General features: G+C 48.1%; 4 protein-coding genes across 4 annotated transcripts; 2 read left to right on the top strand and 2 right to left on the bottom strand.

The window, feature by feature from the left end:
* Positions 1-1,128: 1,128 nt before the first annotated feature.
* On the top strand, positions 1,129-9,933 carry LOC34621071. Its single transcript, XM_026336914.1, has 19 exons — positions 1,129-1,300; positions 1,489-1,662; positions 1,863-2,117; positions 2,360-2,626; positions 2,734-2,946; positions 3,141-3,263; positions 3,427-3,912; positions 4,000-4,164; positions 4,363-4,596; positions 4,787-4,933; positions 5,175-5,453; positions 5,698-6,123; positions 6,891-7,304; positions 7,495-7,677; positions 7,793-7,906; positions 8,138-8,179; positions 8,524-8,784; positions 9,115-9,474; positions 9,800-9,933. Exons 1-19 carry the CDS (start codon positions 1,129-1,131, stop codon positions 9,931-9,933), a joined length of 4,449 nt encoding a protein of 1,482 aa, XP_026192699.1.
* Positions 9,934-10,617: 684 nt separating this feature from the next.
* LOC34621070 lies at positions 10,618-13,736 on the bottom strand. The gene is made up of 7 exons (XM_026336902.1): positions 13,502-13,736; positions 13,292-13,379; positions 12,629-12,896; positions 12,274-12,373; positions 11,880-12,067; positions 11,346-11,622; positions 10,618-11,174 (listed from the first exon to the last, which is right to left on the bottom strand). Exons 1-7 carry the CDS (start codon positions 13,734-13,736, stop codon positions 10,618-10,620), a joined length of 1,713 nt encoding a protein of 570 aa, XP_026192687.1.
* A 974-nt stretch (positions 13,737-14,710) lies between these two features.
* On the top strand, positions 14,711-17,085 carry LOC34621069 (set1/Ash2 histone methyltransferase complex subunit ASH2). The gene is given in 8 exon segments (XM_026336903.1): positions 14,711-14,849; positions 15,075-15,163; positions 15,397-15,539; positions 15,632-15,865; positions 15,925-16,049; positions 16,224-16,314; positions 16,747-16,835; positions 17,006-17,085. Coding segments are annotated over 8 exon segments (990 nt in total).
* A 1,032-nt stretch (positions 17,086-18,117) lies between these two features.
* Positions 18,118-22,040, bottom strand: LOC34621068 (alpha/beta hydrolase domain-containing protein WAV2). The gene is made up of 9 exons (XM_026336915.1): positions 21,878-22,040; positions 21,322-21,384; positions 21,065-21,187; positions 20,836-20,914; positions 20,358-20,526; positions 19,968-20,072; positions 19,651-19,764; positions 18,795-18,984; positions 18,118-18,482 (listed from the first exon to the last, which is right to left on the bottom strand). Exons 1-9 carry the CDS (start codon positions 22,038-22,040, stop codon positions 18,118-18,120), a joined length of 1,371 nt encoding a protein of 456 aa, XP_026192700.1.
* Positions 22,041-24,240: the final 2,200 nt, after the last annotated feature.

Below are 24,240 nucleotides of genomic sequence, written 5' to 3' on the forward strand. Positions count from 1 at the left end.
GCCGTCTTTGACGCACTCCAGCCATGTAGGAGACACAAGACAGGGCAGCTTGCTTAGGCGCTCTACCCTCCGTTGTAATTCCTTGAATCGTCTGCACCGTGCAACGTGGTTCTTGGCCAGTCTGGGCTCATGCATTGAGCAGGGTGGGGAATCCCTGTGCACTGCGGCTGAAGACGACGAAAAAAACCATTTTCTCAGAACAAAATAGTAAACCCAGAGAGAAAAAGATGTCCAGGGGAAGGGAAAGGGAGTAAGTGAATACAAGGACAAAATGTATGCGCCAGCGTTGGGCGGAATATGCTGCAGTTACATAACTGCTCAGGGAACAAATGGAGTATTGGATTCATTGGCTCGATTAAAAGCCTTGTAGCTTATCAAGTAGCATTAATAATGTATAAGTAGAGTTTTTCGTGATATACTCCCTCATAAGTTACGGTAAACAGGAGTGAAGTGAGCACCTAGGTCTGTGGGTCAATCGGCACTTGGGTCACTTGGAATAATAAATAGGGGAGGAGGGGTCAGTTCTGCAGGTACTAAGCCGTCAAAAGGTTTTCGAAAGAAAACAAAATGTGCTTGAAGGTTTATTTACAGTGCCTCCTATTTTGGGCCAGTCCTTCGCTTACGTCCGCATAGGCCTGTCTACAAGGCGTCAGTAGTGAGGCCGTGGCCCCACGAAGGTATCATGCTGCCTCACACTTGAAAAAACAGCATTAGCACATGCGTTTGGTTTTGTAGTGCTTTGATTGCGCCTTTATAATTTAAGGATCTTGTGATGATGGGGCGAATCAAGCAAGGGGAAAAGCTGTGGCTTGTCGACAGCTCCGTCCAGTGCCGTCGCTCCATGAGGCTGAGGCTCGCGTTTGTTTTAGCCGCTATTCTTGCCCCAGGCCGCTCTATCCTTGCTATCCATGCAATTCCGATAGACGGGGATGAGGTTTCAGCACACCCAGTCATTGAAGCCCACTGTAAGACAGCACCGCCGTAAACATCGGGACAGGGAGATAGTCACTACGAGGAAATCGGTGTCCTTGGGGGCAAGCGCGGTTCGGAAAGTAAATCCGTAAAAAAAAAAATAATCCCTGGAATGGGGTTCTGTATACTATTTGGTACGTCTCAGTGATTTCAATGATGAACCACGCTTTGACTCTTCTGTGGCCTCAACTGATGAGGAATGCGGAGAGGGAGGCACTTTCTCGGGACGCAGCCGAAAAGTTTGTTGAAGAAGCCTTTACAAAACTTCGGGATACAGGAAAAGAAATGCCTAAGGAACTACGCAGTATCCTCCTGTGGCATCTGACAAGTTAGTCTTCGTAAGAACTGTCGCCTTCTGAACGTTGGTTAGTTTGTGTGAGCCATTTCGGGTTTGGTTTGCAACATATGTGCGACTAGCTGCGCATGTAGGTCATGGTGCTTGACTTCTCCCGCTTCTCCTGCTTATGCTCTGTGGCCTTCAATTCTTTGTATCCCTATCTGTGTCGTATGCGGCAGCGTGCTTCCCCGTTGAAAATGGAGGTCTTCAAGGAATTCATGGTATTTTTGGTACAACAACCATCCTTGTTTGCCCTTCTGGCCTGAGTCTTACTTGCGCCCTGAAGGGGCTGGATATTCCTCTCTCTAAAGAGGCTCGCAGCCCCACACAACTTCTTGAGGCTTCCCTATGTGGTAGGCGGAAATATTGCACTGGTCGATCCGGTCTAAGAGTCCAGCAAGTCGTTCTGGATGCGGTATCGTGCTCTTACCTCATTACCGACATTCCCGTGTGTTTTTAATTGTGGTGGACAACTATACGGTGCGTGCAATAAACAGTGAATCACGATAGGAGTAGCAGCCTCTTTGTGACTTTTGCTGCTCGTTACCTGCAGCTGCAGCCATTCACCATATGGGTGAGGATGCAGCCGCTTATGCTACCATCACAAAGGGTAGGAATCTGGCTACAGATCAAGTCGTGGATTTGGCATTAGCTAAGACAAAGATGAAGCAGACAGATTCGGAGACAAAACAGCTGCTTCAAGCAGGAATTCGCGCTCAATTACAACTACAAAAGGGTTTCCAGAGGTTACAGTGGAGGCGATTTGTTAAATACTACAAACTGGCATCGGCATTTCGTCTGGCCCAACGTATAATGCTGGGATTTTCGTACGATTAAAAAATGAAAGCGCTGCTTGAGTCTCCTGAGAGGTGGCTTTGCAGGATAGCACTTTCTTTACATTTTGCGAACCGTGTTTTTTCTGTGCGCAGCCCGCGTGTCAATGCGGTTGCCAACACATTCCACGTTTGCGAGTTTAGTGTGACACGTTACATGACCGAATCGGCATGAGATCAAGATTGATTTAGAACTCCTTGGTCTTGTCTCTTGCAGGTCTCTTGTTAAACCCCCAAAGAGAAGACTCTTCCTCCGCAGGCGCAGAGAAGCAGGCGCTGGATATGCAGAGCAAAGACGTCCTGAATCTTGCTACCTGTGTGGCTAAACGAGAATGCCTTGGTATTGGGAACAAAGGATACCATAAGGCTGTCCTTGAATGCATTGAGATAAACCCTGGGATCAGGGAAACGTCTGTCTTGCACCACTTCTTCCAGGGTACCCGCCTGAAGCTGGAAGATAGACTCTCGGCCGAAGTTTTTGCAAGTCCGTCCGCCGACACCTCTTCCAACGGTTTATTATTTTATCTCCTTAGGCTTTCCCGCGTGTACCACCTAGCCCTGATTGCTGTGTGAATCAATTTTGTCGCTCAGCATCTCTTTTAGTCCTTGAGTCCATCCTCCAAGGCGCCAAACTAGGCACGGCCGATGCAGCTCAACTACTTCAACTCACGCATGCGGATACCACAGCCTTTTCCTTGTTCCACCAGCTCATTGCAAAGTCTTTCAAGCTTTGCAGCCTCCCCGCAGCGGAAATAGTCAATAGCCATTTGGAGGCTTTGAGAGCGACAGAAGCAACCGCTACCAGTAGGATTATTCACAGGAAGTGGGCAGGTCCTGTAGGCAATTTTATGTGCTACTTTGGAACTTGTAATTGATTTCGTACACCAGCATAAGCAAAATGTACTCTGTGATATTTCAATGAAAATTTAGCGCATCGGTTGAGACAACCCGCAATACGTTGCTGTCTGTTTACGTCCTGTCAATGTGGGTTCGTTCAGATCCAGCACTGTTGGCTTCCATCGCTCTTGAGAACGCCCCTCTGCTATTCTCCTTAAACGCAGTTCACCCTCCTGCAGGTTTTGAAGACAATTATCAATCACTGAAGCACACTGGAACACAACGTACGGATACTATAAAATGCAATTAGGAGGTGCAGGAACCCTATGAGGTCAAGGGAATAATACCTACTTGTTTAATTCTTCCAAAGGAAAGGATGAAATGTACTATCTGATAAACTGCATTGCCAGAACTGTCCTGCGTGCGCCGTGTTGCTTTTTGTACCAGTGGGGCTTGCCGTTATTCGTCGGGCAGCAAAGATGATAAACATGTCGTGTGGAAAAGACAGGAATTGCAATAAGAGGAGCAATGCGTATATTAGCTGCATTTCCGAGAGCATTGAAAGTGTTGCATGGACGTCTCATCGGGATGTACTTAAGCAGCGCCTGCACGTGTTAGCACACTTCGCAGAAAATCCTGATCTCCTGCCAGAAGGCCCCCCGTTCACTGTTGCTTTGACACATTTCAAGTCAGCGGCAGCACAAATGGCTGACACCATACGCAAGTTCGCTCTCGCTTCTCACGGAGCTTTGGTGGCTTCATATGGAGCACAAGATTCTAGCTCTAATTCGTTGGCAGAGTCATTGGAGCAGTTTGTGTCTGCACTCGATGACAATATACTTCCCACTGGATTCACATTCTTTGATGACGGGGAACTCTCTCTTTATGGCCCTCTCGTTCAAGAGCAAATTGCTTCCAGACAGAAAAGAAATTGTGAGTGCTATAAGCATTTGGATATTGTGGCGTAGAGTTCACGTTTTGTGGGCCAATTATCACGGGGTGCCATGCGTGCGTATATAGGCTCTGGTCCTCGGGCATCAGGAAGAGATGATGCTATGAAAACTTTTCTAGTCATGCAAATACTCTCTCCGCACTTAAATGCTATAATAGGGAACGCAGCTTTGCTTGAAGTCTATGGAATCACAGCTGGAAAGACAGGACTCTCAGTTCGGGCAGTAGAATCTAGTAGGTTCTCACATCTGTGGCGCAAAGAAACTTTTGAGACCCGCTAAATACGCATTGACATTTTTGGTTTTTTGTACCCTTTAATTGTATTCTAATAAAAGGCTGAATATCGTGGATGCGCTCATTCGAGTCTACTGAAATGAAAGGGAGTAGGCGCCATTTTTAGGTGTCCTCTTGTGTTCACCCCCTTGTGTGAAGCCTTCGTGCGGGCTCAGGCTCATCAAATCTACATTTTCACTCAGTCACTTCTTGACAACCCAGAAGAAGACTCCAGCCAAAGCATAAAAACCAGCAAGGAGTTACGGGCATATGTTACAAGCCACCTTGCTGCCAAACTTGGGCAGAAACGGCACGAAGGGACTGATACCACTCAAAAATCAGTTTCAAAGGACATCCTTGTACTAGCAAAAGCAGTTTACAAGGAAATACAGAGTAAGAGGACGAATATCACACCTTTCGCAGAGAGGCACCACCAGCTGACATAAGTCTACAAGCGGTCACTGCAGTACAGAGCAAATCACAATCTCCTGCAGGATTTATCAGTAGAAAGCAGGAGGAGGAATGCCATAAAGCTCTTAGTGGAAGCACGGCCTGGTTTGCCGCCACCTGGTATCCTGCGCAGAGATATTTGCGAAACGGATAACTATGGGACAAGCCTTTAGTGGACTGCAACAAGCCACAAACACACGAGTCAAGACATGGCTTGAAAAGACATACACTGATTTTCGCAGGGAGTTACCCCCGTCGTACGTCGTAGATGCTGCTTATGGTGGGTGCTGTGCAGCATCTCCAAATCATTTTCGCATGCACACCTTAACAAATCATCCCATATTAGGAGCCCTGGCCTTATTTGTTGCTTATAGTCCACTCCACACTATAAGACGAATTACGTTAGCTCCAATAATTGCTTGATATGGCACTATGGTATATCCTTTGGAGCATCTGTATAATAAAGTTCCCAAACGCACTTTTACCTCTGGGGGTGTGTCTGTCATTTTTTAATATCTCAGACTGCCTTCAGCACTGTGTCAAGCCCCTGTTAGCTGACACTCGAGTGCAAACCCAGTGTACCGATTCGGCAAAGAAAAATCAGCCCCTTAATAAATGTGCAGATCCTGCAAACGAGTTCCAGAAGCAAGCGTGGAAGGGCACGTGGGGAATATACTTATCGGATTGGCTTGCACAGGGAAATGCACCGAAGGGCTGCAGTGAGCTGCTGCAGCTACTAGGAGAAAATGACCAGGCCTGGAAGCACCAGGTCTATCTGATGTACAGCCATCTCGATTACAGTGAGCCTGGGCACATGAGGGATGCAATAGACATCAGGGGCTGCAAGTGGCTTGCCGCCATACAAATGCTCAGTCCGTAGCCGTTGTCATTTCCAGGGTGTCCTATTCAAGCTCTCCTATGTCAATTGGTTTAACATGCGTGCGAGCGGGAAAGGGACAGTCAGCTAAGGACCCTGTGCTTAAGAAGCGCAAGATAGTGGCAGTCGAGTCCATTGTAAGCATGCTTTGTCTTTTTGTGCTACAGTCAGCTGCGGTAAAGATATGCACGGAAGGGACTCGTACAATCGTTATTCCATAAAGTTGGACATGCTGCACTACTTGTATGAAATGTTCGTCGGAACTTCAAAAAAGCCTACGCTAGCTGCTTTCCTAAATTGGCTGGTGAAGCTACGCGAGCCACTACATCAAAACTTGCAAATTCCCACCGCTCAAGTGCTGGCGCACGCCGAGGGTCAACAACAGAACCAAGTCAGCATCAGCAAAGCCTTCAACTTGGCGGTGGCGAGGGACCCCTCGTATGCCCAGTGCAAGCCGGAAGACACCAAAATTATCTCTGAGCTTGTCCCCTCCCTTGGCGATATGTTTCTTACCTTAGCAGAGTTGGACAACTTTATTGAAGAGACGAGTAGGGAACCGGAAATTCTTGATCGAAAGGTAGCTGTTCCGCCTGGTGAGCCCAAATCAAGCGCTTATAGCGATTGCAGCAGTCATGGAAACCTCAGTGGAGGTCTGAACATTGTTTATAAGTGCCAACATTGTTTATAAAGATATACTAATTCAGATAGAGTTACATGTTTCTGGCAGGTCGCCTTGATGTAATGAGTGATCTTTGCAGTTGCTCTCACCCGACCTGTCCTCCAGGAGGTGATGGTGACGTACACATCAACAGGCAGTTTGTACCCAGACGCAGTAATCCGCTCGCCCCTATATCTTCCGAGTAACGCAGCGACTTCGTTCTCCCATTCGGGGGTCAAAGCGTTGGAGTTGTTACTGTATATGCAACAAGTCGCCGGCAATCTCTCAGCCAAAGAGTTACGCGATACGATGAATGTCAGGCATTTCATAGATGCAGTAGTAGAGACGGAAGAGTGGGTAGTTAAAGCTTTAGGCAAGTGTGCAGGGGAATGCGGATTGCGGACGGAAGGCGAGCATGGGATGTCACTTCTCCTATCTGGTAAGATTTTTGGAGTGCTGCAGTATTGACTTTCCGCGTGCTACTCGCCATTCAAGTAGCATAAAGCATCAAAAAATCTATGAGCTTATGTATGCTGTGCTAGAAGTAGCCTGTGCAGGTGCCGCGCTTCTGTGCGTCTCTTTGGTCGAGGGGTATTTGCGTTATGTATTATAAGTGCCTGAAATACCAATGGCGAGGTTCTACGTTCTTGTCCGAATCGTATGCATTATAAATCAATCTGTGAGTGTATTCGTTTTATGCAGCAGAGACGCAGAGCAAGCCTTACACTTTCCCTGCAACAGCTGGCGAGAGTTTGGCTGCCAGTGTTTTTGGATGGCAAGTACCCGCTTTTCCTCCGCTGCGTTGCCAGCGTCCCACGAGGCAGGTGGTGCCCCTTCCTGTCATCACTTCTCCTAGGAAGGAGCCGGTGGTTCCTACAGAAGACCTTATCCCACCGCCTTTACAAAAAAGTGACACAACTGTTCTTCCTGAGGATGAATATTCCTCATCGAAGGCCGAAGAGCCAGAGCCCGGTCAAGGCGAATCCGCTTCTGGAAAAGCGGACAAGGAGAAAGTAGTCAACACAGAGGGCGTTGGCACAATCGATCCGGAAGAGGTCACCGTCCCACTTCCGCCAGTGCATGAGGAGCTCCCAAAGGTTGACGCAAAGGATGATGGTAGCATCGCACACACAGTGGCCCTGCGTTTTGTGTTCAAATTGCATTGCACTGTGCCTTTTTATTTGCCTCTTCCTATGCGTGATCTCCCGCCTCTAACACAGGCTTTCTCTGGCCCAATGCAAAGCTTTCATATTCGTTAAGGAGCCTCTAAAACATGTGGGTGGTCATGATGACTCTGTCACTGCAGACTGTCTGAAGTTAGTACAACTCTATGAGCGTTACATTGAGGGATCCCAAATCAAGGACGTGGAAGCATTGCATGAACAGGCGGTGGCCATTCCGTTGTTCAAACACACACGTTCTCAACTTCGCATTAAAGATGGAGACATATCCCTGCAAACGTTTAGACTTGCGTTGTGCATTACTTGTGGTGAGGCGGAATTCCCTGCCAGAAGCGGATTTCAGTAATACCGAATCGCCATCAGCGTTCTTCTAGAAGCTACGCTTCAATACCTTGGTTACAGTATGCTTGATGTACTTCGCAGCAAAGCACATCCCCACCATGCAGCTCGCAACAGGCGAAGCGAGAGCTCAACTGAGTGCCTCTATTGAAAGAAGCAAAGAGGCTTGCGATGCTATATATAAAAATACTCACTGGGGTGTGACTTAAAGGCTGGCTGACTAGATTTAATTACTAAGCATCAGATTAATAAACAAAAATGCATAATGCCTAGCAGTATGAACCGGCAGCAGCAAAAACGATTTGATGAACTTTCCGGTCTGATTTGCCTCCAAAGAAGAAACACTGATACTGCGCAAGCTTAATGGCTTGTTGATGCACATGTGCCGCCATTGTATTTTGCGGTGTCTGCGTTATCTTTCTAATTTAGCAAAAGAGGTTGAAGGTGGTGTCCCCCTGTCGTTCGAAACCCGTGAGCTATTGCCTCTTATCCCTTAGTTCTCTCCTTCAAATACCTTATTGATAAGGTAAGGGAACACTAGGCAGGCGTTTGTTGCCGCTCTTGCTGCTAGCAGAAACCTACGCACCTCCTACATCCTAAATGAGTATGTCATATGAGGTGGAACAGCTTCTACAATCCACGCGCATATTGGAACAGAATGTAGCAACTCGGATTTGGGCTGGTTTGGAAAAGAAGTGCAAATGAGGTGAACCACTCCTTCGGTCTAAAGGGGAAAAATGAGCATTTGTAGACACCGTTCATGTGTCTTTGCGTCTGTGTGCCGCTTCTTTACCATTTATGTATGCCTCATGCAGCCGCGTCTCCTCTTACAAAGAGCATTCAGCTTAATTTGCCAGTACCCACCATCTCCCACCGTTTGCTTGGGGCTGTACACAAGCTTCTGGAATCGGCGGGGGAAAACAAGGCTAAGGCCGTGGAGGCGTGCGCGTCAGCCGAGGTTTTAGGACGCTCCTTACAACATGCCATGGCAGCCGTTCTAAAAAAAAACCAGGAAACAAGGTCTCCATTGCTTCTGGCACTCGGAGGGCTGTCAAAGACTGCATCTAAGGACATACGTAACTAAGACATTTCCCTACGTATAGTTGTAACCTACTGTACAAGCATGCTTAGTTAAATTTTTCAAACAAAAGAATGACGTATCATAATATTAGCCTTTGACGGTATACAAAAATACATGCCAGGTAAAACATGAGAGTGGTTTGAATGTGTGCTTGCTGGTCCGCAATTTGACGCAGGATTCTTCAAATTATGTACTAAAATTGGTAAGCCTTGAGAGTCATAACATAGTGCTCCAACTCTATTTCTTGCCGAGCCAAGGGCTCGGCGTAGCATGTGCCACTAAAGCTCTACCTGTGTGCATCTCCCTGTGTTCTCTATTATTGCAGCTGCGCAGCTGGCATCAATATTCGGCTCTCCAGCCAGAATTGGCGGCCGCACGCTGCCTCCCACCTCTATGGCAGGGGGTTTGATGAATTGGTTGCCCCAAGATCGAGGGCTGGCCTTTTGGGCGGCCTCTGCCCACAAGAAACTAAAGTTTGATGAAGCTGTCGCAGGTCTCTGTGCTGCACTTCGTTATGCGGAGTTTATACAGCAAGTAACTCGGCCAGGAATGATGTTCGACAGAATTTTAGCCCAGTGGAATTTGTCCCTACCTCTAAATGGACTGTCACTTGTTAATGCTCTCCGCTCGCATGCAAACACCCAGCAAAAGCTCGTACAGGACCTATGCGTCCTGATGCCTCCAGGTAATTTAGCAGCCGTCCTGGCTTACATGTAGAGCTTCAGCTCAAAAGAGGGCGTCAATGAATAAGAGGGTCTGAAGAGATGGCATGGAAATACAACCTGCCAGTTCAGTACCGAGTGCAGCCCCCAAAGACTCAGATTTGCAGACATGGGCAGAAGGGAGCGACTATGTGCACACAGGGCTCGCCGCTATTGCTGGAAGGCCGCAACGTATTACTCCTGTCGCGCCCGAAATTAACACAGAAAAGGCATTTAAGAGAGCTGGATCAGCTCCAGAAGGGCTGGGTACTGAAAATTGGCTTCACTGGTCTGTCTCTATGTGTGCAGGGGACGAAACGCAGGGAATGCTGAGAAGGTTTGACCCCCACCAGTGGGCAGCCTTGTCGCTCGAAACCGAGCACACAACGGGCGAAACTATAGAGGAGGGTGCGTACTCAGTAAAGCAAGCCCCTGAAAGCTGATAGTTTACTAGCTCACACAAAATTCACATGAAATGAACAACACTGGAGGCAAGAGCAGTACTACATTAGATTTCACTGCTTCTACTTCCCGCGACCTCCTGTTTCTGTTGTCAGATTCTCCAAGAAACACGGAAGCATAGCAAGAACCATCTATATATATATATATATTTCAGGCATGTGATCACGTTGGAACTTTGAATGCTTCAACTGAAAGCGATCGGCAAATTCTAATGGCAAGAGCGATCTCAGAGGAGACAGAGTTACGCCCGCTACTGCGAATACAGCAGATCCCTCTGCGGAATATCTTTTATTATGAGAAGTGCACTCGTCCGGTATATTAGACCTTAAAAGCTGACGACCTAAAGCAAAGCACTGAAATTCCTGAATTGTCTAGACACAGTTCGAGTAACCCAAACTGTTTTGGGTGGCCGCTAGCTCGAGACAGAAAAATTACCTGTGCTGTACACTAAAAGGAGCCAGAACATCGCTCCGCAAGCTGTTTACGCGCTCATGTAGCTAAGTGAAGTCTCAGGATTGGAAACAATGCCTCATCTTGCGATGGGAAAGATGCGACAACACAGTAAGAAGTTTCGCGTTGCGTTTCCTTTTAAATAAAGCTTCTTTGTATCAGAAAAAACAGGAAATCATTACCCACTGCGATGGTACTTGCCCACCCAGCTCTGGTCACTGCCCGTCTGCACTGGCTATCGAACTGAGACCGTCGTAATCGTCTTCATTGCCTTCCAGTCCTCCCACACCCTGTCCGATGCTACCTTGAGTTCCTCCATGGGTTAGTTCCGCTGATCCGGGGGCCATGACAGTTCCCTCCGGATCACAGGGACCACTTGTAGGATCGGGAGCGATGCCAGTCTGCTGCATCAGCTGCTGCTGTAGTCTGTGCTCCCTGCGAGCTCGCTTCCTATCCTTCTTCTGCCGCCTCTTTTCCTTCCGAAGGCGCAGGCGCTCTCTCTCCTCTGCTTCGTTCATGCCTCCAACAGGGTGCACAACGTCTGGCATCCCTTGCGGCAGCAGAAGTGGCTGCTGCCCTAGCTGCTGCTGCACCAGCAACTGCTGCTGCTGCTGCCCCATTTGCAGCTGTAGTTGTGCTCGTGAAGCCATAAGACCCACTTGAGACGCCTCCACATCCTGCCTATCTAAGCCCCCACTTGAGGCATTTCGCGAGAGGCCCCCAGGGGCCCCCGTGGCAGCCCCCCTGCCTCTTCTGGGTCGAGCGATTGCGTCTGCAATGGCCAACAAAAGCAGCTACAGAGTACGCATCAGTGGCGGCTGGCGCTGTCTCTGCACTACCGAATGGGAGAAAGAAGGGATAATCGGGGTGAAGAGTGATCAAAAGAGGCAGCACAGGGGTCTGTACAGTGCAGGCAGATATTCGAGGGTGTGCAGGTACATACCAGCCCCAGAGAGAGATGCACCCTCTGCTTGAATGGAAAAAAGAATATCGGAGGCGTCTGAAAGGTATTCGTCATCCTGGTCTACCAGCTGTAGCAACGCTGTCACATCTTCAGTCATGAGAACCACACGTTCCACTTTCGGAGCTTCCGAAGACGACCCTTTTCCCTGTGACTGCGGCTGGGACGGTTGTTCCTGCTCTTTATTTCGAGCTTCTAGCATATCCAATTCAGTATGGACTTCTATCTCATAAGTGTCACGACGCAGGCCATGCAGCAGCTGCAAACAAGATGGACATGCAATGACACAAGCAGTCGAGAAGATAAACAACAGCCGTTGCACATACATTCATGCGGAAGGGAGTTATGCAATTTGAAAAAAAGCCCCATGTCTTCTGCTTTTTACATTGAGCAACATATACACGTCTTGACGAATTTCGTCGCTTTGCGGTCATGACGGCACACCCGCCGACACCGCGCATGTCTTACCACCAGACTACAAAACGTTGCGTTCCCTCGCTCACGCACCTGCAGCACTTCCAGTTCCGCATCTCTTATCTCCTCTCGATCAAACAAATCTATGTTCTTGAACTTTCTGCTCCTGATCCGATGCGTCGGTGGAGTGAGGCCCGCCCGCCACTCCCATTGCTGCTTGTCACACAGACTGCTCAAGTCCATATTGCTAACTTGCGGATCGAAGACGTACAGCATCTGGCACACATCACCTACAAACATGAGGGCCAGAGAAGATGCACACATGCACGCATTAAGGGAGGAATGCGTTCAAGGCAGAAAGAACAATGGAAGAACGACCAGCAAGCGAAAGTTGAACCGAGAATATCGATAGACGCCCATCATTTATATAAATATATATATACATATATATACTATCGATCAGACATGCTAGAAGGACCGGAAGGCATAGAATCACCCGATTTGAAGAGGATATCAGAGTCCACAGATTTATAGGTTTCTATCAACGTAGGCAACTCAACCAAGATGCCCCGCAACCGACCTCGGTAACCTGAAACCTGCGTAGTTACACAAGCAGCCTCAATCTCTGATACGAAGTGCCCTCCAGCCAGAAGTTGTGCATATCAGACGGCTGCTATCTCCCGTTAGCCCCAGCTAGCCAGTGGCTCTCTCTATACGGAGCCTGCCTCAAGAGGTCACAGTCGCTAGCTAATAAACAGAGCGTTCGAGAAGCAGACAGCTGGCTCAGGCGTATCCATTCCAGCCAGCGCTCGTTCTGCGCAGTGTATGTAAGCGGGCATGTGTAGACAGACTTTAACATCAAACGCCCTGTAATTGTAGTCTGGTCTTGGCACAATGGTTAGCCCGAGTGCTGCCGCTCCTGGTTCGGGTAGCTCTGCACCTTCTGCAGCAGCGGCAGCAGCAGCAGCGGCAGCATTGTGCAATCGCTGACGCAGAGTTTCTGCAACTTCTAGTGGGAAGCGAATCAAGCATTGCCGGTCCAGTTGCGGGCAGTCCTCCCCCATCCAGTCCTCTAGCTCCGTTACGGAAAAGAGACCGCGGCGCAGCGCAGTTTGCTGTCTGTACACCCAAACGGAGTCTCAGGAAAAGAACTAGGGCATGCAGGCACGCGTAGGGAGGACGGTGTTGCTACTTGCAATACAGGCTTGACAAGGCTGGAAACTCAGGGCTAGTTGCATCATACATCTGAATGCGACGGTGGGCTGTCTGTTAGCGCCCTCAACCGCACTGCCACAGACACCGTTCAACAATTTCTAGCAGGCGGTGAATTCTGAACGCTGCACTGTCGACCCTTCTATCCAAGAAGTCGAAAACCATAGAGACCCTCCATGCTCTAGAGATGCCCTATGTGCTTGACCGCCCATCCCACCCGTATTCTGCTGACTCTGAAGCCACTCAAGCCTTCGATATACTCAATAATATTTCAGGGTGAAAACGTCTGGCCATACGCTTACTTTCGTGCAACCTCTCGTTCCCGCTGCTGTTCCCTTTCAACGTAGTCTGCCATCTGCAGGGCCTGCTGTTGCTCTGCCAGCCCCTGCTCTGCCCATAGCCAAACAGCATTCATGCAGAAGACACACAGATTAGGCGGCTAGCCGGAAAAGCGGCGGAAAGGTCTCTGGCAGCCTAGCTGGAGTAGCAGCTGGGGTAGGTAAAACCCCTACCTGGGTGCGGTTGCTCAGCGGGCTGCTGTTGGGGGTTGTGGGTTTGTTGCTGCGCATACTGCTGCACCAGCACCTGCTGCTGCTGGGCTTGCTGCTGCTGAGGCTGGGAGAAAAAGAGGTAGTCTGCTGCATTGGCTTTCTGTGTGTAGGACATGACATCGGATGATCCGTCAATCGAAGAGGACGGCGAGGAGTCACTGCGGTCCTCAGCCGTGTAGCCCCTCCACTCCTCCATCTTCCAGAAACTTAGCCGCAAAGCCTACGTTGGATTCCTTTCGTGTGATCGTGAACACTTTGCTCGGCAGCGCAGAGCATGCGCAGGGAACACAGTGGTACGCCGAGGACCTGCGCCATGCAGTAGTGGATAAGAATCATTAAATTATACCGAGTTTGCTTTCTTGGTCGTCCATCAACTTCTGTGCCAGCGATGGCTTCATGAAGAGGGAGAGGGAACATGTCGGGGGGCCCCCCCGACATGGAGCGAAGTACCCAGGGGCCCTACACGGCTGAACCAAAGGCTGCAGGGAATTCAGGCGGGTTGATGGCTCCACAGGGTTCTTTATGTTGGACTCTTGTGATTCAACTTAGCGTTTCGAGGAACCCTGACGGGGAGGCTTCTGAGAACTGCGCTGCTGACGGCAGGGTGCCCATCGGTTCGCATACACAGTTAGAGGGGTGTTTGCTCCGGGACGGCAGCAAGGAACGAGAAAGGGGTCTTCATATATGTCAAGGGACTAATACGCGCATGCAGCAGCTCTAGTAGCAGCTGTTTCGGGTGGCATCATCGTAGAACCCTAATGAACGTTGTGGCGATGGCCTCCTTCCACACCCACCTTTGCCTGTTGCCGTGGAGTCTAAGGAGCGCCTGCTGCAGAAATCCTAGGGGCCCTTTTCAAGCAGAAAGCTGGTGAGCCCTTCTTAGGCTGTAGCGGTGATGCGTGCAGCCTGTGCACAGATATGCTGTATATCCAGGGTCCAGTCCATAAAAATATCTAAGACTCTCTTCCCACCAGGCGGCGAATTATATTCCAAGCCCACTTAGCAGCGAAAGCAGTGGCTCCATCCGAAAGGTGCAGCACAGCGAGAAGGATCAGCAACCACAAAGGCAGCAGCGGCGGAGGTGACGTACCCTCAATTACGAAGCCAAAAGAAAGGCGCAGCGCAGGAACTGCAGCTGCCTCTTGAAAAGGGCCAGTCGCAGCTGCAGTCATGTCAGCGGAGCTGCATCCCCATGATCAGCATGGGCGTCATGGGACGCATGACATAATTCCACATGGGGCCAAAGAACGATCTCAGGCCGAAGAGGCGATCAGAAAAGCCAAATTACCTCCACTCACCCTTGCCAGAGGTATGCGACACCATAAGGCCTGCAGAATAAGGCCTGCAGGTACTGGATGCGATCCGAATGAGGATAAGCGGCTCTTGGACGCTTCTTGCATTGGCGGTTGTGTCTGTGGAGAAGTTTAATCCACGTGGCTCAGCAAGTTTTCTTCATGGCGGCTGCTGCGTCTTCCGGGTCGTTGCCCTTACGGTGGAATTTTTGTGTTGCTTTTGCCCGTACGTCTGCCCTCAGATGATTTGCCTTTTGTCGTTCTGTCAGAGAGGTACCGGGATAGAAGAATCAAGCTTTCCGCAGACAGGCTTACGTGCGAGGGGTACAAGGTAACGATGGTGCCCTTTCTGCTTTTGTTCCACTCCCCTTGTTGGTGCTGCTGCTTTCTCATGGATTTTGAACTAGCGCTTGCGGCCGCTGTTTCATCTGCTGCGGCAGTTGCTTTGGGGGGGCAGAGTTAGGACTGTTTTGCGTTACCAACGCATGCCGTTGGGTAGTGCCCTGCAGCCTCTCCAGTGGTTTGGGGGTATGAGACGTGTGATGTGTCTGCATGCGTTTGAAGGGGTGGGCGAGCGTCTTCGCAACGCATGCGTGCAACAGTGGCCGGTTCTACTTCGAGGCTGAGGTTCTGGAGCCTCAGCTTGAAAGGCTGCAGTTCGCTGGATATCCAGCCGATCTGCAACCGAAAGTGCAGCCCTACTTCAGGCGAGTCCGACGGAAAATGAATGCCAGTATTTTTAATGAGGGAATTCGGGTTCAGTTGAGATTTTTGTGACTTTGCTTCCGTGCATTCGCAGAGTTGGCTGGGCCTGTCGGTACCAGCGATTCGACTTGCCTATTGGAGCAAACCTCTTTTCCTACGCGCTCTCTGATTTCGGCTCTTGTTCTCTCCTGCACGGAGCACACAGACAAGCCCCCCAACTAGCGCATGCGGAGATGAAAAATTTTCAGATCAGTCCGTGTTGAATCACAACGCACTGTGTGGAACTTGTAATCCCCCGGAGGCGGGTAGACTCATGTCTGGACGCACGGTAAAGCAGCTCCGACAAAACACGCCTTCCACTGTCACAGTCCCCCCAGTTCAATGCAGAGGCTTTAGTGTTCGTGTCGACTCAGCCTCGGGCGATGTGATTGGGTGCTACATTTGTCTCCCGGAGCCCGTCTCCTGGCCTCCGGATCCGCGTGAAGATAGCAAGCTTTACGAGTACCTGCAAGGTAGGCATATGTTTTGAAGACTTGTTGCAGCCCTAGACGAAGTGTTGGTATCTAAGCCGCTGTTTGTTTCTAGATCCTCCTTGAAGCTACCTTTATCTCACCCACGAAAAGAAAGAACTCAGAGGGAAGCCGTATGTGTTGTGTTGGGTTTACACCTCGATTTGTGCACTGCAGCTGGTATTTTGTGCTCCCCTGAAAGCCCTCCAGTGCCTCGGCGCAGCAAGCCTGAAGAATCTTGGATTGCCTTTTCAATCAACGGGAGGAGGTAGGAGCACCTAATTGTCCCAGTGTCTGCTGCGTGTTCCTGATTTGCGTGAATTATTAAGGTTTATTCTTCGAATATGAATAGAGGCCATTTCATGAGGATTTGTATAGCACGTAATATATGCTGGCGGTGCAGGGGCACATTGTTGGGGGCCATGTCTCGGTATTTTCTGCATTCATTATCTCTGGCAGTACAGGCCTCGGCAGACTTTACATCAAAGGCTAACATTGTATCATGTAAAACTAGAGTTGTGAAAAGGGGATTTAGGAGTGAATTTTTTTACACGTGTGCAGCGTTTACTGATAATGTAACGCTTGAAGGTCTCTGTACAGGTGCATTGTTGCACGTACACCTTGTATGTCAGCTACAATGTAGATTAACCGTACTGCAGAAAAAAGCAGAGGAGAACCTTCGTTTTGATGCCGAACTCAGATTGCCAGGAGGCTTTAAAGGGATAAGTGAGGGGGACTACCACCCTGCTTTCTCTCTCTATATGGGTGCCAGGCTCCGATTCAACCCAGGTAAGCACACAATGACTTTGCTTGTCGATGCTAGCGCCGCTAGCTGCTGCAAATCACGGAGCATCAAGAGCGACTGGTGTGTTTTCGTGATACATTTTGGTCCTTCAGTAATTTACTACGCTGCTGTAATATTGCATATGCGCGAGGTGCATCTTTGTCTCTCTAAACAGGCCCAGAGTTTAAGCATCTCCCAGCCGAATCGGAAGGCATCCTACCTGCATGCTGCATGCAACGCCCTTTCATCCCTTAACTGTAGAGAACTTCGTGTCGCACGCTACCGCATTGGCTATAAGTGAAGGGTTGACTAACCTCCCTGGTGCACGTGCGGAGTTCAGAGTTTACCACAGCGGTTAATGACCTGTCTAAGACTGCTTTGTCCTCTGTGACGAAACTTCATAAAAGTCCACTATATTATAAGATGTAACAGCTGTATGAGTAGACAGACTGCGTCTTGCAGGCAAGGTTTCGGCGCCTACTATTAAGATTATAGGAGGCACGAGACCTTTCTTCAGAACGAAGGTGTCAATTTCATTCCCTTTCTACCCGAAACATCTGCGATAGGATAGGACACAATAGAGGTAGATAAGGGCGATGCCAGCAACTGAGAGGAAAGGAAAAGCGAGGGAAAGGACAGCCAAGCTCCGTAGGCAGCGTGACAGCAGAGACCAAGACCTAGCCTGCAAGTCTCCATGCAGTCGAATAAACGCCAATTCTCAGTTAGCACGCGCACGGGGTGAGTGTGTGCTGTAATGAGAGTGTAACAGATAGAACCATATGTTCTTTAAAACTGATCCATTTGAATTGAGACCTGTCTAGATCTCCGAAATGGTGGGCTGTGTAAGTTCTACGTGCATTCCAGGCCACAATTTCGCTCAATGATGTACGCACGTACATACATCAGCACACACAAAACGAGGCCGGTTGCAAAAAACAAAAAGTCGAACACGCAGAAAGAAAATGCAGCAAAAACACTTGTGTCGCAGAAAAGGAAAAGCAGAGACACCGTCACTCAAAAAGAGCAGGCTGCGCCACCCGGTGTATATGGATCAACATATACACAGCAAGCTTGCTTTCTTCAACAGCAAGACTTCTGGAGGCGAACTTAAGAAGAATCTCGATAGGCATATCCCCAACGAGAACGAGGCAGCAGATCTACCTTGTGTATTGTACAGCTGAGTTCAACCAAGATAAGGTTACTTTGTGGATCGTTTTTTAGCCATTTGCACTATTGTGCAGACTGCCTTTGTGATTGTCGATCTTTGCTTTTGTCTGTTTAAGGGGATTAAGTAGCTGAAGTGGCTGCTGGATCAGCCAGCACCTCGACTACCTCTTGACTTTTACCACGACCTCTTGCATGTATGTTTGTTTCTTCTGCATTTCCTTGTTCTTCTTGATTATCTGTAGACCATTCCCCGTGAAGTTCCATGGGACAATCTGACGGTGGATACATCTTGATTTTTTTTTGGGGTTTACTGTGCACTAGTTTAGCTCTCGTTATGGCGGATGAGAGGGCCAGGAAAAGCGCATACAGCAGAACTGCCCCTACGATACTCTCCAATATGAGCTGCTGGTTTTTCCTCATAGCGTATATTTCCAGATCATTCCCTAAAATAAACAAGGAAAAGCTCACACGAGGGACACAAATATCTATAGGGTTAACAAAATCCAAGGGGTACACAATTGCAATATAGATTGATGGGTTCACAAAAAGCAAGGAAAACACACTGCACCCACAATGCACTTCATCATCGACGCGCATTGGAATGTGCGAACCACGACTGGTAAAGAGTTGTGGCTAATTGTTTGTTCAAATGCAGTATGTAACAACCGCTTGTCTCTATCTTAAACTTAGGTAGTAGCTGGCCTTCCTGTCCATGCTTTGTTCCATGTCTTAGGCCATCGTCTCTCTTCAACTTGTGTTCCTTCTCCATAATCTGAAACCTTAAAATATTATCCTACTGGCTTGCTGGTCCTCACCTGTAGGCAATTTTTTTCCTTTTTCACTTCCGTCCGGCTCTGCAGAAAGATGGAGCACACGACCCATGAAATCTTTTATTTTCATGAAATAAGCCTCGTCGCCCTCAATCCATGTGTCGTTGTGGCCTCCCTCCTCTATGTCCACTTTCTCTTTGAGCGGAGAGCCACAGGCCTGAAATCATATGCACAATGTATACAAATTTAATGGAAAAACAAGCCCATGACAAACAACGAATAAACCGATAGAAATAAAGAACATACATGAAATATCGAAGGACAGAACAGCAGATAACTACAAGTCGGGGGACATTGTAAGCCTATTCTCACACGCACAAACAGGAAGGGCCTACGCAGCCGTGGTCTATTTACGCATGCGTGGTTGTATGTATGCGGGTAGATCTGAAGAGACTAAGAAATATGCCCGATAGACTTGTATTACAAAGGATAAACTTTTGCGCTTGTCAAACAAAAACCCTGAACTTAACGATAGATGTGTAGAGGTGAAAACTGCAGATATACACGCATATACCTGGGCATATTATTGCGGATATACACGCATGCATCTGTGCGTATGAATGTACACGCATACATGCGTATAGGAACAGAAAGTATGCACACGTGCACTTTTGAATGGTTGTAGGCGGATTTTTGTATAAACACTTGGTATTACTTCGACGGCATAACATCTCTTTCTGGATTAATAGTGAACAATGTAAATTCGAATGCGAATGCAGATACGTCAGCGCTCATATTAAACTCAGTGGCCTCACGCACGCGCAGTAATATCACATCTAGCGCACAGGAGATGATGTACGGTAATATTCCTAAGGAGTCCTACTTCGTAGAGTCTGTCCATTTGCAGGGGGTTTATTAGCTTATCGCTTCTTCCTGATATGAATAAGGTGGGCAAATTGATTTCCCGCATCTTTTTCTCGCTCTCTAGATGCATACGCTGTGCTCAAAGGACACACACAGAAAGAGAGATAAGCACCAGAAGCAATATGAAGCTTTAATTGGATTTATGTGTTCGTGGACCAATATGAAAGCAGGAATAGTCATGCGTTGCTTTGTCCTTTATGCACATATTCATGAGGAAAAAGGCCACAAAATACGAAGTAACTAGAATATGCGCGGAGAAAACTTGAGAATCCTTACCTGCAAAGCGCTAATGACACACCTGACGTGCCGAAGGCCAGGTAGTAGGTCGTAGATGACATCTTCGAGAGAAGTGAAGGTGTTTTCCAAAATTAGGCCCTTTACCTTTGCACATACACAATTTTAGGCAAAACGGGAAACAAGCTGCGAATACCCGAAAATTGCACTAGATGTGTTACCGGACGAAAAAGCTACAAACAAATACTCGCACCGCGCACAGAACAAGCAATTTGAGGCCTTTATGAGATACCAGTGGAAGAAAGCAAAGCAACGGGGCAACATAAAAAGGTAAACTCATGGGGCCACAGCAAAATCCTAGTCAAGCAAAGATCTACAAAGTGTTCTTGACTCTTTAACCTTCTCTAAAAGTTATGTTTAAGGGTAGCATACTTCGCTGCCTCTGCGGTGTGCCAGGTCAATAGCCACCGCTCCACCAAGGCTTCTTCCAAACAGGAATATATTTTTGCCAACTGTTTGGTTCTGTTTTGCAAAAGTAAGAGCAGCATCTGCGTCCTTATAAATGCCCTCTTCTGAGGGACTGCCTTCACTTTTTCCGTACCTGACAAACAAAGAACACGGAAAAAAGAAATGGCACATGCTTCTTCATGCTCGGCCTGGCCACTTTGTTGTAGTGCACATGTAATGCTGCTCTAGATAAAAGAGAGTATTATATTACCTGTATTATTATGACTATGTTACCAGACGCTAGTGCAATATCACATTTATATGATTGTTTTACCCTATAAATAACCATATTCTACGGCATAGAAATAAATGTACAGCCTTCTCCTTACTACCTACAACATCGCCTGTGGTCCTGTTTCCTTTGTGGCTTCCACGAGCTACCATTGTAGCTAGTTCTACGTACCCTCTATAGTCAACAATCAGGATGTTTGCCCCGGTTTCGCAATACATTGCGGCAAGGTTTTCCAGCCGATGTGAGATGTCTGCATTTTCCCGAATAAATACACGAAATAGCGAGCCATGTCTACGCCTTGAAGCTCAGCAGTGTTACGTGGTCTGTTGGAATAAGTGATTTTGGACAAGAATATGTGAGCCTAACAAACAAGGGAACAGGGAGAGGGAAGAAGACGTGCTTCCAGCATTCCCGTGGAAGAAAATAACAGTTGGGGCTACTTGTGCACTTTTCTGCTTAAGTAGCCATCCATGCAGGTTGACGCCGTCGCTTGTTGTTATATTCACGTCCTCATAAGGAATTTCTGCAGCAGGAAAGACATATACCAACAAACAAATAGGCGCGTGTGGAACGTCCGTGGGGAGCATAGACACCGGCAATGAAGCAATGGGCACAAACTACAAATCCCTCTAGCTTTACATCTAACATTCCACATACTCATTCTCGTAGGAGTTCTCCTAGCATACGGGTCGTCGTTTGGTGAACTGAGACTCTCAGCACCTGCGTAATGGCAAACACAAAGTCAACTATTCCCCAAAAAATGTGGACACCGAAGGTCGAGGAGCCATTAACGCATCTGCAGTCCTGTTACGTCTACTGCTAGTAGTACTATTCTTATTATCATTTTGATGTGCTTGATTGTCCTGCAACTGCTATCACTTTCTTTGCCTGCAGTGAATACCAGCTGTGGAGAGCGTAGCCGTCCAATTTACATCTACCTATCAGAATGCTGCACTAGTTGCCAGGTTTTAGCTTACGCATTGGAAAAAACAGAAGCTTCTCTTGGTACGCCCATAATAAGCCTACAGATTCAAACAGCCAAAATACCGATTTCCATCGAACACAAACCCATTGTACATACACAAAGCCTGTCTAGCTTTAGCTTGTTGGCTTCCCCAACCCCCATGCCCTCAAACCACAAAGATCATAGGACATAGCCAAGGTCGGTCTTCTATGTAATGAACCAGTGCAGAAAGTGTGCATATTTGCCTACACTCCCCAAACTTCGCCCACACTGCCACAAGAATCACCGTACAGCAAGCAAACGAGGTGCTGACTGGTTGAAGGGAAGCCTTACCCAGAGCAAGTGCTAAGAACACGCTGACGATGATGGCCAGTTTAATGAAAATTGCACCAAATCCAAATCGGGATGCCATTTTTGCTGTTTATCAAACAAATTGTTCGTTTACATCTGCCCCCGGGAATGGGGCGCACGGGAATAACCCTAGTTGCGACGCTTCCCTGTTTTGGGAGCTATAAATGCAATCAGGCGTGATGTTAGCTTTACTATCACCAGGGTTGCAGCGCAAATGGATGGCTGTTGGCTGCCACAGAAAGAGTTGGCGTATGATATCAGCGATGGAGAGGGATGGGAAGGCACTCCTGTGGCTGGTAATCTTATGAAATCCCCTTCAGATCTGCTTATAAAGCATACTCAAAATTACACCCAGACTGTGGGGCTTTGAAATAAGGCAAAAAGGTGTCAGCTGGATTAGGGACAGAACAACATCGAGAACTTGTCAGGCCGTAGCACGCTCGATAATGCGTGCTTAGGGCCTCCAGCATATACACTCATCAAGAAAGATGCATCATACCTATTCTGCTTGCGGGCTTGTAGTCGGGTAAGGAAGCAATGCAATCGTTTCATTCCACAAACCAAAACTGCAGCCCCACAAGCAGCACTCCGCCAAGTCAAACTGGAGATGCCGTCAACAACCGCAGTAGAAAGTACAAACTGACGAATGGCCTTCAGGAATATTGTGTTTTGTCTCCTATAGTGCTTCTAGTCCTGTGTTACAGCGCCATTACATCTTGAACATTGTGGTCTCTTTTCGCACCTTCAGCAGCGATACCGATCCGAAGGAAGACGGATGCTCACCACTAAAGCATTTCGACTGACTTAAAATCCTAAAAGGTTATATTTAATGCGGCTGATTAACAAACAATTTTCCTCTTTCGCCTGTGCTGTAGCCTTACAGCGACCATCTCGCTACAGACTTGGGCCTGGTTCTGCGTCAGGGCTCGGCATTAGGAACTACGCTATATCTAAGGACTTCCTCACGAACGGTTATATTTAGCAAAAAATAGAAAGTGGTCATTGTAATTCACTTTTCTTATCATCTATCTACTGCAAATTAATATTGCTTGGTTTTGGCATGAATTGACGTTGTCCTCCTCTGCTTTACTTGCAATGTTACATGACTTTGAAGGCTCGAAGTGCTTAAAGGGTGCAACAACACGCATCTAGCTGTTCTGCTTACCTCCTGCTGGAATCTTGAGGGTAGGGGGCACGGAAATAAGGGGCCACCCTTCAACTGTATCCAATGTGAAACTTCATCCGGTCTGTAATTTGCGAGACACAGTACTTTGGAATCAAAATCAAACTTCATTGAAAGTTATTGGAATTCTTGAAATTCCATTTCCCTGGCACACCCTTCAGGTCTCTAACATGACGGGAGGGGTCATCCGGGTTGCGTGCTGCTGTACCCTTCAAGCACCACTAACATTCAGTTAGTTTCAAGTAGACTGTAGCCCACATGTACACAGCGAATGAAGTGGATTGGCATCCGAGAACACTGCACAGAAGTACTACCTACCTGTTGGCTAGTCAGCTCTGTCCCTCGGACACAGGTTCGCTGAATGGTGGGAAAATGCAGGAATGAGCAAAAAGAAAGCGGCAGTGAAATGCAACTGATATTTGGAACGAAACCTTCTTCGTATGTTAAGTGACTTGTATGTTGGTCCCATGCACCTTCACATCATACCAGCTTTGCCATGGCTGACCCAGTTCAAGATGAGTTTGCGAGCAGTGCTACTTTTTATGAAGGCTAGTTAGCCTCAAAGTGCTACGTAAAAGCACTTCCTGGTCTCCTCAGCAGCCCTGACCGTTTTTACGGTGATTGTATTGGACTCAGTGCCTCAACAAGGTAAGGCGAAGTTATCGTGCGGGAGGGTCAACACACTGGTAGGAGAAAGCGGCCCTGAGCATGAATTCGCTATTCCTGCATTTGGAACTGGCTCTTGATTAGGAAACTCGATTGAACTATGTCAAGTAACGAGCAACGGGAAAGGTCGAATATCTGCAAATTTATTTCATGATATGCTGTATAACGACGAGAGTCCACCAGGCTCGCCACATGCTGCACGTCCAATACGCCACATTGAGCTGATATTCCACTTAGTCGAAAGGCATTTTCTGCGGCATTCAACCCCCCACCATGCAGGAACGAGCTTGTTTGGCATGCGAATGGTTTATAAGAAGACGCATATTTCAACAATATACCAGTGCGTATCAACAAACTCGGGGTTCCCGCCCCAAGTGCACTGCAGGTGACGCACGGCCACCGACTTTAAATC

The sequence above is a fragment of the Cyclospora cayetanensis genome, unplaced genomic scaffold (assembly GCF_002999335.1).
Source record: "Cyclospora cayetanensis isolate NF1_C8 unplaced genomic scaffold, CcayRef3 CcayRef3_contig_153, whole genome shotgun sequence".
NCBI lineage: Eukaryota > Apicomplexa > Conoidasida > Eucoccidiorida > Eimeriidae > Cyclospora > Cyclospora cayetanensis.

Bases quoted from the DNA above. Each gene is read 5' to 3' on its own strand.
- LOC34621071 (XM_026336914.1), top strand. From the start codon at position 1,129: ATGAACCACGCTTTGACTCTTCTGTGGCCTCAACTGATGAGGAATGCG. The intron at 3,913-3,999 runs GTGAGTGCTATA...GTGCGTATATAG, and splicing joins TTCCAGACAGAAAAGAAATT to GCTCTGGTCCTCGGGCATCA. The intron at 9,475-9,799 runs GTAATTTAGCAG...CTATGTGTGCAG, and splicing joins ATGCGTCCTGATGCCTCCAG to GGGACGAAACGCAGGGAATG.
- LOC34621070 (XM_026336902.1), bottom strand. From the start codon at position 13,736: ATGGAGGAGTGGAGGGGCTACACGGCTGAGGACCGCAGTGACTCCTCG. The intron at 12,068-12,273 runs GTGATTCTATGC...TCATGTTTGTAG, and splicing joins TGATATCCTCTTCAAATCGG to GTGATGTGTGCCAGATGCTG. The intron at 11,175-11,345 runs GTATGTACCTGC...TGGCCATTGCAG, and splicing joins TGCATCTCTCTCTGGGGCTG to ACGCAATCGCTCGACCCAGA.
- LOC34621068 (XM_026336915.1), bottom strand. From the start codon at position 22,040: ATGGCATCCCGATTTGGATTTGGTGCAATTTTCATTAAACTGGCCATC. The intron at 20,915-21,064 runs GCACGTCTTCTT...GGGAAAATGCAG, and splicing joins CTTCCACGGGAATGCTGGAA to ACATCTCACATCGGCTGGAA. The intron at 18,483-18,794 runs GTAGGATAATAT...TTAACCCTATAG, and splicing joins AGGTGAGGACCAGCAAGCCA to ATATTTGTGTCCCTCGTGTG.